Source organism: Penaeus monodon, chromosome 14 (genome assembly GCF_015228065.2).
Source record: "Penaeus monodon isolate SGIC_2016 chromosome 14, NSTDA_Pmon_1, whole genome shotgun sequence".
NCBI lineage: Eukaryota > Metazoa > Arthropoda > Malacostraca > Decapoda > Penaeidae > Penaeus > Penaeus monodon.
The window spans coordinates 35,596,558-35,609,585 of record NC_051399.1 but is presented as its reverse complement, the minus strand read 5'-3'; the positions used below and the strand labels follow the sequence as shown (position 1 = coordinate 35,609,585).

The following is a 13,028-nucleotide window of genomic DNA, read 5'->3' as shown; positions in this document are numbered from 1 at the left end:
GATCTCGACTGGGAGTACCCCGTCTGCTGGCAGGTGGGCGGCGCTCGCTCTCGGTTGCCGTGGGCCCTGGCTTGAGTTCTGTGGGCCCTGATCTTTTGTTTTCTTCCTGTTTTCTTTACTTTCTCTCTATCTGTGTGTCTATCTGTCTGTCTGTGTTTCTGTTACTGTTTCTGTTTCTGTCTCTGTTTTTATCTCTGTCTCTCTCTCTATCTATCTATCTCTATCTCTATCTCTATCTCTATCTCTATCTCTATCTCTATCTCTATCTCTATCTCTATCTCTATCTCTATCTCTATCTCTATCTCTATCTCTATCTCTATCTCTATCTCTCTCTTCTCTCTCTCTCTCTCTCTCTCTCTCTCTCTCTCTCTCTCTCTCTCTCTCTCTATTAGTAGTAGTAGCATTATTTCCCTTTTTGTTTTAATATTACCACAACTACCACTATTATTATCACAAATAGTAGCAGGCGCTAGTAGTTATCATCATTGACACCATCACAATTATCATTAGCAGCTGTAGTCGTGTCTGAGATATCCCACTGTCTCCCACCCACCCCACCGCTTCTCTCTACCACACTCACCTTCCGTCTCACTTCCCCCACTCATTTCCCTCCCGACCCCTATCCCACTCTGCCCCCACTCTCCCCCTCCCATGCCATCCCACTCACCCCTGTCTCCCCTCCCCCCAGGTTGACTGCAAGAAGGGGCCGCCCTCCGACAAGCAAGCCTTCGCCATGTGGGTCAAGGAACTCAGCGCCGCCTTCAAGCCTCACGGTCTCCTTCTCTCGGCTGCCGTGTCGCCCAGCAAGAAGGTCATCGACGCAGGTGAGGTTCCGTCTCCCTGTCTGGAGAAAGAGTTTAAGATTATATATGTATATGTGTGTGTGTATGTGTGTGTGTGTGTGTGTGTGTGTGTGTGTGTGTGTGTGTGTGTTTGCGTGTGTGTATATGCACGTATATACCCATGCCTATTAGAGCAAATGAATCAACGTCCCCTTCTCTCACTCTCCTCCTTTAGGCTACGACGTCCCCACCCTGAGTCAGTACATGGACTGGATCGCCGTCATGACCTACGATTTCCACGGACACTGGGACAAGAAGACAGGTCACGTTGCTCCTATGTACCACCATCCCGAAGACGACTACGACTATTTCAACATGGTACGTGGTCGTCGTGGTTTTAAACGAGTTAGATGAAAAAGAAGATGAAAGAGAAATGGATGAACAGAAAAGAAGAAAAAAAATATAACAAAACTTAACATCATTAAAAAAAAGAATTCTCTTCACGTAACTAGATAAAATTATAATAAAAAATGTCAGTCATAAAAGCTAATACAAACTAACAATCCCACAAGAAAATTAACAACAAAAAAACACATTTCTCCATATAGAACACCTTTCTTTAGAGATCGTTTTTGCTTCAGGAAACTAGATGCTAAGCGTAGAAAACAATCATAAAAGTTTATACATTACAACAAAATATGAAAAAAATAAAGCCGAATAAATAGTGAGAAAAGCTACTTACCCTCCAACACCCCCACAGGACTACGCCATCCGCTACTGGATCGAGAAGGGCGCCGCCAAGAACAAGCTGGTCCTCGGAATGCCTCTGTACGGCCAGTCCTTCTCCATCAACGACCCCACGAACACCGGCCTGAACTCCCCGGCGAGGAGCGGAGGGCAAGCGGGACAGTTCACGAGGGCGCGAGGCTTCCTGGCCTATTATGAGGTGAGGATTTGTGCTGAATGGGGATGAGAGGTGAGGATGAGGGAGTGTGTGAGTGTGTCGAGCGGGAGCAGGGGTGGGGGAGGTGTAGGTTTGTGTGTTTAGGTGCAATGGTATGTGCAGGTGTATTGTTAATATCAGAGTATGCAAGTATTTTACAAAATGATATACACATACACGATGAATCTCCCGTAAGCTTGCAGGCATCTCAAAACATAGTAATGTGTAAAAAAAAAGTCAAAAGTAATTGAAGAAATACACACCCCGTTTTCTCTTCGTTAGAACGTTGATACTGTTTCATTCTGGTAACACTTGTGGTTTAATTTTCCTTGCAGATTTGTCACTTCATTCAGCAAGGTTGGACTGTCGTGACGGATCCTGAGGGAAGAATGGGTCCTTACGCCTACTCTGGAAACCAATGGGTATCTTTCGACGATGTGGAAACTATTAGGAGGAAGGTAAATAAATAGAAATACTAGGAATAAGTAAATATCGTAATAAAGCAGTCATTTGAAAACACGATGCTGGCTCTCTACCTTCTCTTGTATAAAAAGGATCGACTGTATTTGGAATTTCCAGTGAGTCCATCCTCTTTTCCGCTGTGTCGCGAGTGAAATAAGCATCAAAGTCTTTAATTAACAGCTTGTCCTCTTTTAAACGAGGGTAAAACACAGATTCACAAGTTTTTTAAACTAATGGACGGCTCCTCTTCCTTACAGTCGCAATACATCCGCAAAATGGGTCTTGCGGGCGGCATGGTCTGGGCCCTCGACCTCGACGACTTCAGGAACCGCTGCGGACAGGGCGCTCACCCGCTCATGAACACCATCAAAGCAGTGCTGGGCCCGCCCAAAGGAGCTGGCGATGCCTCAGTCACAGGGCCTGTACCATCGCCAGTGCCAGTGCCAGAGCCAGTGCCAGAACCAGTGCCAGAGCCACAGCCATACCCGGTGCAAGAGCCACAGCCAGAACCACTACCAAGCTCCTCGACCCCGAAGAGCACAGCTCCTATCGTGACTCAGCCTGAAAGTTTGCAGCCAAGCGGTGAGTACCTGTCTGTCTCTCGAATTCTGTGCACTGTAGAATGGAAGGGACGTTCAAAGGTATAAAACTGATATCACTTCATTTCTCCTTATCTTAAGCAAATATATATAATGTATTTGAGTCGTGCATGACAGCCAGGCACGAAGAACATTCATACACGATAAACACTAGAACGGCTAGACTTTCTATCAAACACTCCATAACAACATCACATCACATCCTCTTCTCTCCCCAAAAGAGAAAGATATTAAAAAAAAAAGACACAACAGTCTCATTAACCAGAAACCTATAAAAGAACCCCACCTTAAAACCTCAGGCTCCGGGTACAAGGTGGTCTGCTACTTCACCAACTGGGCCTGGTACCGACCCGGAGAAGGAAAGTACACGCCTGACGACATCGACGCCTCCCTTTGCACCCACATCGTCTACGGCTTCGCGGTTCTCAACGGCAACAACCTCATGATCAAACCCCACGACACATGGGCAGATTTTGACAATAGTGAGTACATGCTAAGTCTGTTTTGTATTTTAGATATTCTACCGTTACTTGTTTGTCTATTTATTTGTCTGTATCATTATTGATTTTAAGATGTCTAACAGTTTCTTATTTTTTTGTTTATTTATTTATTTATCTCTTCACTTATTTACTTTTAGATGTTCTATAATTGATTATTTATCTATTCATATGTGCATTCAATTCATAAACCATTCCAATTAGTAACTGTGTCTACTTATCTAATAACCTAGTTCATGATATATCCCAGTTAATAACTGTCTTAAAAAAAAAGACAAATCCGAACACAAAATCTGAAAGCGACACATAAAAAGAAACTTCCACTTTTGTAATCATCCTCGACGCCCCTTTTCAGAGTTCTACGAGCGCGTGACAGCTCTCAGGGCCAAGGGCGTCAAGGTCCTGGTGGCTATCGGAGGCTGGAACGACTCTGCAGGCAATAAGTACAGTCGTCTTGTGAACAACCCAACCGCTCGGGCTAAGTTCACTGAGCACGTGATTACGTTCATTCAGCAGAATAACTTCGATGGTCTGGATCTCGACTGGGAGTACCCCGTCTGCTGGCAGGTAAAGGAAAAGGGGTGTTCGCTTAGTTATGCAAGCGGGTGAATAAGTCGATAAGGATGTGAAAGAATAAGGGTGAATAAGGATGTGAAAGACACTTATGATATGATGATTAATCGGCATCAATGATTACGTAAGAAAAAAATATGAAACGCTCTCTCTAATAGTTTCCAAACAAAAAACAAAAAAAGAGTTTACACAAATAGAAGAAAGAAAGAAAGAAAAAACTTTTTACCTATGTCTCCCTGCCAACACAATATAAATCGACAATGATTGCATTCGCTGACGTCTCACAGGTGAACTGCAACAAGGGCCCCGCCTCCGACAAGGACGCGTTCTCCGCGTGGGTGAGGGAGCTCAAGGTCGCGTTCGAACCTCTCGGGCTCTTGCTCTCTGCTGCCGTGTCTCCGAGCAACAAGGTCATCGACGCCGGTAAAGATCTCTTTTTGCTTTTGAAGTAACATTTTTTGAATGGCGTACATTCCTGTGTGTTTATTTCTGAACAAGGCATAGACAATGATGAACATAAAATTAATTATGACGAGGATAATACTAATACTAGTAATAATGATAATGATAATAATTGCTATTATCATTACCATCGTCATTATCATAATACTAATGATAATAGTTATAGTAATGGCGATGATGAGAGCAACAGCTCTTATTATTATGATAATAGCATTGATTGATAATGCTAATATAATTAATAATAATTATAACAATAAATGTAATAATACTGTTGATGATAACAGTGATAGCAGCCTCTGATCTTCCTTTTGTTAACACCTTATTTCACCTGCAGGTTACGACGTTCCGGTTCTCAGCCAATACCTGGACTGGATCGCCGTCATGACCTACGATTATCACGGTCAATGGGACAAGAAGACAGGTCACGTCGCCCCCATGTATGCTCACTCCACAGACGAGAATCTTGCGTTTAACACAGTGAGTTTTTTTATATTATTATTATACTACAAGAGAAATCATAAATGCTACTTGAATAATTGATATTACACACGCGATATGAGACGATGTACCTGAATATGTTTGTTTTTTAACGATAACGAGAAATCTCTCGAGGAGATCTAAAATCACTCGCAATCCCCAAGCAGCTAACCTCCCTGACTCTTGCAGAACTACACCATTCACTACTGGATCGAGAAAGGCGCCGACCGCAAGAAGCTGGTCCTAGGAATGCCCATGTACGGCCAGTCCTTCACCCTCGCCAGCAGCCAGGACAACGGCCTCCTTCAGAAGTCCTACGGAGGCGGTGAAGCAGGACAGTACACTCGAGCCCGCGGCTTCTTGGCATATTATGAGGTAAGCGAGATACGCCCTAATGGTTTCCTAATGGTAGATGTAAATTTAATCCATGAGATTAGATAGTCATAAGGATGGAAATGCTAGGAGGCAGAACCGTGTTTATATTTTGCCGTCAACGCATTGCATATTATACTTGAAGAATCGTCTATCTAGCACCGACATATCACATCCACACCCAATCAAACACACACACACACACACACACTAACACACACACTAACACACACACTAGCACAGCCCAACACAGAGAACAATCCAACGAGAGCTAACCCTAACCCCCCTCCCGTTGCCAGATCTGCTACAAGATCCGGAGCGGAGGCTGGACGGTCGTGCGAGACAGCGAGGGCACCATGGGACCTTACGCTTACAAGGGCAACCAGTGGGTCGGATTCGATGACGTTCACACCATCAGATACAAGGTGCGTGCTTGGATTTTTCCTTTTTGTCGCTCTCTCTACTTTTTTTTCTTTTTCTTTTTTCTTTCTTTCTTGCGAGTGTTGGCCTGAGATGGTGGTTTTATTGTGGTATTTGTGGAAATGTGTACGTGCGTAGATTAATTTGTGCTTGAGAATGTGTAATTTGTCTATCTATCTATTGATCTATTTATCTTTATGTATGTGTGTGTGCGTGTGCGTGTGCGTGTGCGTGTGCGTGTGCGTGTGCGTGTGCGTGTGTGTGTGTGTGTGTGTGTGTGTGTGTGTGTGTGTGTGTGTGTGTGTGTGTGTGTCTATGTGTGCGCATGTATGTACAACCAGGATGAAGTATGTATGAGAACATGAATAGGCCAACACAGTTTTTAAAAAATTCAATTGTATGCATGTATAAGTCTGTGTGTACGGTAATATTCACGAATATTTTCCTTACCTTTTTATTGTTCTAAATGGGAAAGGAAAACAGACAATCGGTCTCAGCGATGCCACCTTTCCCACACAACGACCACTAAACCCTGATTCGTCTCTCCGCCTCCGAACAGTCCGAGTACATCAAGGAAATGGGTCTGGGCGGCGGCATGATCTGGGCCCTCGACCTCGACGACTTCAAGAACCGCTGCGACTGCGAGCCGCATCCTCTCCTCAGGACGATCAACCGCGTACTGAGGAACATCCCGGTGCCGGAGCCGAAGTGCCCCTTGCTCGGAAACGCCCAACCCACCATGGGCATTGTCAAACCAGGTGCGCTGCGGGGTTTTCTCTTTACGTTTCTTCTTCCTGTTTCTTCTTCTTCATCATCTTATTTTTATTTATTATCATTATTATTATTTCTTCTTCTTCTGCTTCTACTTCTTTTTCTTCTTATCCCCTCCTCCACCTCCTCCTCCTCTTCCTCCTCCTCCTCCTCCTCCTCCTCCTCCTCCTCCTCCTCCTCCTCCTCCTCCTCCTCCTCTTCCTCCTCCTCCTCCTCCTTTCCTCCTCCACCTCCTCCTCCTCCTCCTCCTGATAGATGGAGTAATTAGTATAGATACATAGAAAAATGGTTATATAGATATGAATAGATAGATAAACCCTTATATAGACAGATGAACAAATAGACAAACAAACAGACAACTAGATGGATAATTAATTCGATAAACAGAGAGATAGTTCCATCTACTTAACCCTCCCCCCCCTCAAGCTCCTCTTTAAGTCCCCTCTCCCCCCTCCAGGCATAACTGCCGTGCGCGTGGAGTCCACCACGAACGCCGTGTCCGTGGTGACGTCCCGCACCCCGATGCCTAACACGGTCGCCCCCGGATCGTCCGGCGGAGGAGAGTGCCAGGTCGGAGAGCGCCGCGCCCATCCGACCAACTGCAACATGTACTTCGAGTGTGTCTTCGGCAAGCTGGAGGAGAGGAGGTGCTTCGCTGGACTGCACTGGAACGGCAAGGTAGGGCTTGATGACGTGTCGGCTTTTCTATTGGGTCACTCGCAGGCCCTATCGAAAGATAAAATCGCTTGCACAAGTTGAATTATAAGATAGGGTAGTAGTGATAGTAGTAGTAGTAGTAATAATAATACCAATAGCAGCAACAACAACAGTATTATCACATTAACAACAAGATATTAATGATACCGTAATCATTGCACAGGACCGTTGCGACTGGCCAGACAATGCAGGTTGTACCAGTGGCTCTTCGCCGGCCGCACCCACCCCCATCGCCCTACCCGGGCCCACCGCTGCCCCCGCCACCACCCCCACCACGTCCAACCCCTGGTGGCCGAGACCGACCACTTCCCCCAAGCCGATCTCCACCACCATCAGCACCCACATTGAGACGATCATCCCAGACACAGGATACAAGGTGAGAGACAAAAGTATTTTGTGTAAACGCCTAGATGTGTAACGTTTTGTTTCTTAGGATATATAATACAGTAGAAAGGGGAAACTATTTTTTAGATGCTCAGAATAAATGGGGGGAATAAAGAAGAAATATATAGCCAATGAATGAAGACACTAAAACGCGTATTACCAACACAGGTGGTATGTTACTTCACCAACTGGGCCTGGTATCGACAAGGCGCCGGCAAATACAGACCCGAAGACATTGATCCCAACCTCTGCACTCATATTGTATACGGTTTTGCTGTTCTGGACGGCACTCGGCTTCTTATCAAACCCCACGACACTTGGGCTGATTATGATAACAGTAAGTTCTCTAATTTCAAAGAATAAACCACGGTTAGCAAGTTCCTACAGATGTAAATTTTGAGTTTGTTACGAAAAGGTCATTTTAAATGTCGTAAGTTTATTCAAGCCTGAAGCTTTATCTGTTACAATAGGTTATTATTCAATTTAGTTTTTGGATGCTTGGTCATAATTGGCTCTGTTCCAGCCTTCATGTTGGTATTCAATAAACTTACAATGTAATACAAGTATATCTTACAAAGCACCCGAAGAGATAGGGGAATCACATGCTGAAAGATTCTGTTATATTATATATAGTATTATTTTCTACTTTTATTGGCTGAGCCGTATTACAAAATATATCTTATTTAATTATTGTCCATTGAAAATAAGTTCGGCACCTAAGCCTTGAGCCAATAGATACTGAAACGTGGCGCTTGTCCCCGCAGAGTTCTACGAAAAGGTAGCCGCACTGAGGGCGAGAGGCATCAAGGTCACCATCGCTATCGGTGGCTGGAACGACTCTGCCGGAGACAAGTACAGTCGCCTAGTGAACAATCCCGAAGCTCGTAGGAAGTTCAACGAGCATGTTATTGAGTTCATCCAGAGACACAACTTCGACGGTCTCGATTTGGATTGGGAATATCCCGTCTGCTGGCAGGTAATTGAAAGCCTCAAACAGTAACAAAAGAGTTTTCATAAAGTCATATTTCCTGGATTGACATCACCATAATCATCATTAAAGGCATTCTGTACCATATAAAGTTTTCCTCAATCATACAGAGTGGCACTGGCTAAACCTCCAATCTGAATGCTTATTTCATCACACTCAATCACATTATCTAATCACGTTATTCCTTTCGTAGGTGAACTGCAAGAAGGGACCTGCCTCTGACAAAGCTGCTTTTGCCGAATGGATCAAGGAACTCCACTACGCTTTCAAGCCTCATGGTCTGCTCCTCTCCGCCGCCGTTTCTCCGAGCAACAAGGTCATCGACGCTGGTAAGAATATCAATAAATAATGGAAAAAGTCATTATGAAAAAAAAAATCATACAGTATGCATGGACGCAGGTTAACAAACGCACACATAATCGGGCACGCACACACAAAAGACACAAAACCAGCACCTCTACGAACACATACGGTTATCTAGATACGAAATAGTAGTAGAGATAATGATGATAGTAATATTAATCAGTATGATGATGATAATGATAATCGTGATGATAATAACAGTGAAATGTTAATGATGATGGTGATAGTAGTAATAATAACAATCACAACTCGCATAACACACGCCTCCTTTAGGCTACGACGTCCCCGCTCTGAACCGGTACCTGGACTGGATCGCCGTCATGACCTACGATTATCACGGTCACTGGGACAAGAAGACAGGTCACGTCGCCCCCATGTATCTTCACCCTGAGGACGAGAACATATACTTCAACTCTGTAAGTTTTGGATTGATTATTTTTTTGTCTTTCGTCTTTCTGTGTGTGCATATATATGTATATATATATATATATATATATATATATATATATATATATATATATATATATATATATATATATATATATATATATATATATATATATGTATATATATATATATATATATATATATATATATATATATATATATATATATATATGCATATATTTCTTTCTTTCTGTCTTTCTTTCTTCCTTTTTCTTGATATGGATTCCTGATTTTATTTTTGTTTGTTTTCTCTTTTTACGTTAGTAATAACGATTTTTTTTACCAGTCACCGGAAAGATAATCTAAGAGAAACAGAAATAAGAATATCAAAATAATGATAATAATAATAATAATAATAAGACAATGATAATATTGATAATAGTAATAATAAAAATAATGATAATGATATTGATACTGATGATAATAGTAATGATAATGATAATAATAATGATGATAATAATGATAACAATAATGATGATAATTATTATTATTATTATTATTATTATTATTATTATTATTATTATTATTATTATTATTATTATTATAATAGTAATGATAATAATAACAACAATAATAAGAAGAAAACGAAGAAGCAGAAAAAGCACGATAATAATAGCAACAGCCCTGATAACAACCCTAATCAAACGCTCCATCGCAACAGAACTTCACCATCCACTACTGGATGGAGAAGGGCGCCGACCGCAAGAAGCTGATCATGGGCATGCCACTGTACGGCCAGTCCTTCTCCCTGGCCTCGGCTTCCGACAACGGACTCAACCAGAAGGCGTACGGACGGGGCACTGCAGGAGAGTTCACGAGAGCTGGCGGATTCTTGGCTTACTATGAGGTATGGTATATTGGTATGGTCGTTGGGATCAGTATGCGTGGTGGTTGCTTGGGCCACTGTATGTGGCTGGTGTACTCTCGTGTTCATCTGTCTTTCAAGAACTGTGAGGGTTTCTGTTGTTTGGTGTGGGTTGTTGTTGATGTCTTTGTTATAATAAGGGTGTTAGTTCATTCATTAGTATCTTTGAAGCAAATAAAATCATGATAACCACATTCTATTATCTGTGCAGTTCGGTGAGGGAATTCTCTTAAATTTTGACATCATGAAGTTCGGGTTAGTGAATTCCCCTAAACTTTGATATCAACATTTTGACATCGATGTTTTTCTTCGTGACAGATCTGTGACCGCGTCCTGAACCGTGGCTTCACCGTAGTTAAGGATCCCGAAGGCAGAATGGGTCCTTATGCCTATAATGGAAATCAGTGGTTCGGATACGATGACATCGCTATGATCAGATACAAGGTAACATGTTCCTTTTCTTCGCCTGTGTGACACAATCATTTCTCTCTTGCGTTTCATTCCTGCCTTACATTACATCCCATCACTCGAAAAAAAATCCTTAGTATTCAGCAATAAAAAAGTATCAGTAACGAAATCATAAAGTCAATGAAGCTTTATTCTAGAACATACGAAAGAGTCCCTCCCACTAACCCCGTGTCCTTTTTCCAGTCTGAATGGGTCAAGAAGATGGGTCTGGGCGGCGGCATGATCTGGGCCCTCGACCTCGACGACTTCAGTAACCGCTGCGGCTGCGAACCACACCCTCTCCTCCGCACCATCAACAGAGTCCTGAGGAGCCATCCCGACCCAGATCCTAAGTGCAACATGTAAGGAGGAGGAAAGAGGGAGGGAGGCGTGCCCGAAGGAGGGACGCTGACATCCGCTTTCGACGAATGTTCTCGCTCGATCGTGTGCGTGGCGGCCGATGCTGATCTGCCTTATCGGAACCCGAGATGTTAGATAAAGGGCCTATCTGCTGTGTCATATGGATTGTTGAGATGCTTGGAGTATCAGTCGAAATTAAATGAGTTGGTTATGTATACTCGCGCCTTATAAGTTTTCATAGTATGGTGGCGAGCAAGGTGACCCTGAATACAATGTTTCCTTGATTATAATATCAGATTGAAAAAAAGGAAAAAGACGGAAAAAACATCACCGATAAAGAGATTAGCAACCGACGTGTCTGTAACTAAAGGACCTTTTAAAAAAAAATTACCAGAAGTAACCATACATACATAAGCATTCACAAGTCCCTAATCGGAGACACCCTTCCTTCTTGGGCCTACCCTTCCTCCCTCCCCCTCCCCCACCCCGCAACCCCCGGTGCATCACTAAGGGGCATACAGGGAATTCTGCATGACGACCTCTGCTATGCCTTGAGGTTTGTAGTTAGCTCATCCAGGAGAGGCTAATGATTCTGCTACCTGAGCGACGAGAGGGAATGGCGACGTCGTTTCAAATTGAGATCGGAGTCGCTCGCCGCGTCCTCCTTCTCGCCCTTCTTTCCTCCCGCCATTCGCTTCCTTTTGCCTCCTCTCTTCTCTCTTTCTCCATTTCTTTCTCCTCCTTGTTGACATGATCGTCAGCCTCGGCAGTGCAATATAAAAGGAGAATCAGAATGAGCGCAACACTCTGTAAAAAATAAAAAAAAATAAAAATGCTACGCGATGTTTCAAAGTCGGGCTCTCACTGTCTGGTGCCTCCCCCCCTCCCCTCCAGTGATAATTTATTGGAATATGAGATCGTGTTTTCTGCCACGATTTTAGAATTCCTTATTGTTATTATTGTTATCATTACTGATATCTTTGTGTATTTACTTTCTACACATCTACACTTTGCTGCCAGAGTGCCAAACCTATGCTGTGTCGCGCAATGTTATTATTTTTATCCCTTATTATTATTATTATTATTATTAGCATTGTAATGATTAATTATTATTACTATGATTTATTATTGTCCTCCTATTAGGCCACGAGTCTGGCCTTGTGGCATTATCTATTCTTAATATTTATCAGTAAAATATAATAAAATCCCTTACGTTTTCATTACGCCTATTCTGCTTTCATTGTGAACTGCAATGGTATATTGTACACGCTGCTCTGTAAATGGACATGCTGGATAGGCAAGGGGAAAGACGTGCGTGTGTGTGGTGTGTGCGTGTGTGGTGTGTGTATGTGTGTGTGTGTCTGTGTGTGTGGGTGGGTGGGTGGGTGTGGGTGTGGGTTTGAGTGTGAGAGAGGGGACTAAAGAACATAGATTTACTGACGAAAATCCACTGTGCTTTATAACGACCATGGCAGTATGACTCATGATGAATGATAATATAGAAACGATGATGCAATTGAAATGTATAATGTATTTTACTGAGGAAGAAGAGAAATGGAGAGAGAGTGAGGGAAAGGGAAAAGAAAGATTGGGTGAAAGAGAGAGAAAAGGGGAAGAGACAGAAGACAGAGAAAGAGAGGGATAAAATGGGGAGAGAGAGAGAAAGGGGCGAGAGAGAGAAGACAAAGAGAGAGGAAACGAGAGGGAAAATAAAAATCGGAAGAGAGAGAAAGAAGACAGAGAGAGTGAGCGAAAGAGAGGGAAAAGAAAGATTGGGTGAAAGAGAGAGAGAAGGGGAAGAGATAGAAGAGAGAATGAGGGAAACCGAGGGGGAAAATGGGGAGAGAGAGAGAGAAGACGAAGAGAGTTACTAAAGTTACTGAAGTCTGGTTTGATTCCATATTCGTGGTGTGACATACTGTCTGCTTGATTTTGCTCACGTGTGTCAGCTGCTGCTGACTCGGCTGAACCGAGCCACAGCAATAACCTCCAGGCGACAGTTGCAACTTCTCGCGCCTGGGCGGGGCGCGAACAGCCCCTCGGATGAGAGGAAAATAAAGATTGGAAGAGAGAGAAAGAAGACAGTGAGAGTGAGTGAA

General features: G+C 43.2%; 1 protein-coding gene across 1 annotated transcript in view; it reads left to right on the top strand.

Moving 5' to 3' along the window:
* The window catches only part of LOC119581071 (probable chitinase 10), an 82,927-nt gene extending 70,790 nt beyond the window's left edge, over window positions 1-12,137 (top strand). The window contains 22 exon segments of the mRNA XM_037929385.1: window positions 1-33; window positions 689-824; window positions 1,018-1,160; window positions 1,543-1,728; window positions 2,061-2,183; window positions 2,445-2,769; window positions 3,086-3,268; window positions 3,639-3,850; window positions 4,144-4,279; window positions 4,653-4,795; window positions 4,985-5,170; window positions 5,467-5,592; window positions 6,147-6,345; window positions 6,816-7,036; window positions 7,239-7,451; window positions 7,628-7,796; window positions 8,224-8,435; window positions 8,641-8,776; window positions 9,084-9,226; window positions 9,919-10,104; window positions 10,441-10,566; window positions 10,774-12,137. The exon segment at window positions 1-33 is cut by the window's left edge and continues 179 nt beyond it. Of these exon segments, the coding sequence (XP_037785313.1) occupies window positions 1-33; window positions 689-824; window positions 1,018-1,160; window positions 1,543-1,728; window positions 2,061-2,183; window positions 2,445-2,769; window positions 3,086-3,268; window positions 3,639-3,850; window positions 4,144-4,279; window positions 4,653-4,795; window positions 4,985-5,170; window positions 5,467-5,592; window positions 6,147-6,345; window positions 6,816-7,036; window positions 7,239-7,451; window positions 7,628-7,796; window positions 8,224-8,435; window positions 8,641-8,776; window positions 9,084-9,226; window positions 9,919-10,104; window positions 10,441-10,566; window positions 10,774-10,935 (3,699 nt within the window). The 3' untranslated portion in view covers window positions 10,936-12,137.
* Window positions 12,138-13,028: the final 891 nt, after the last annotated feature.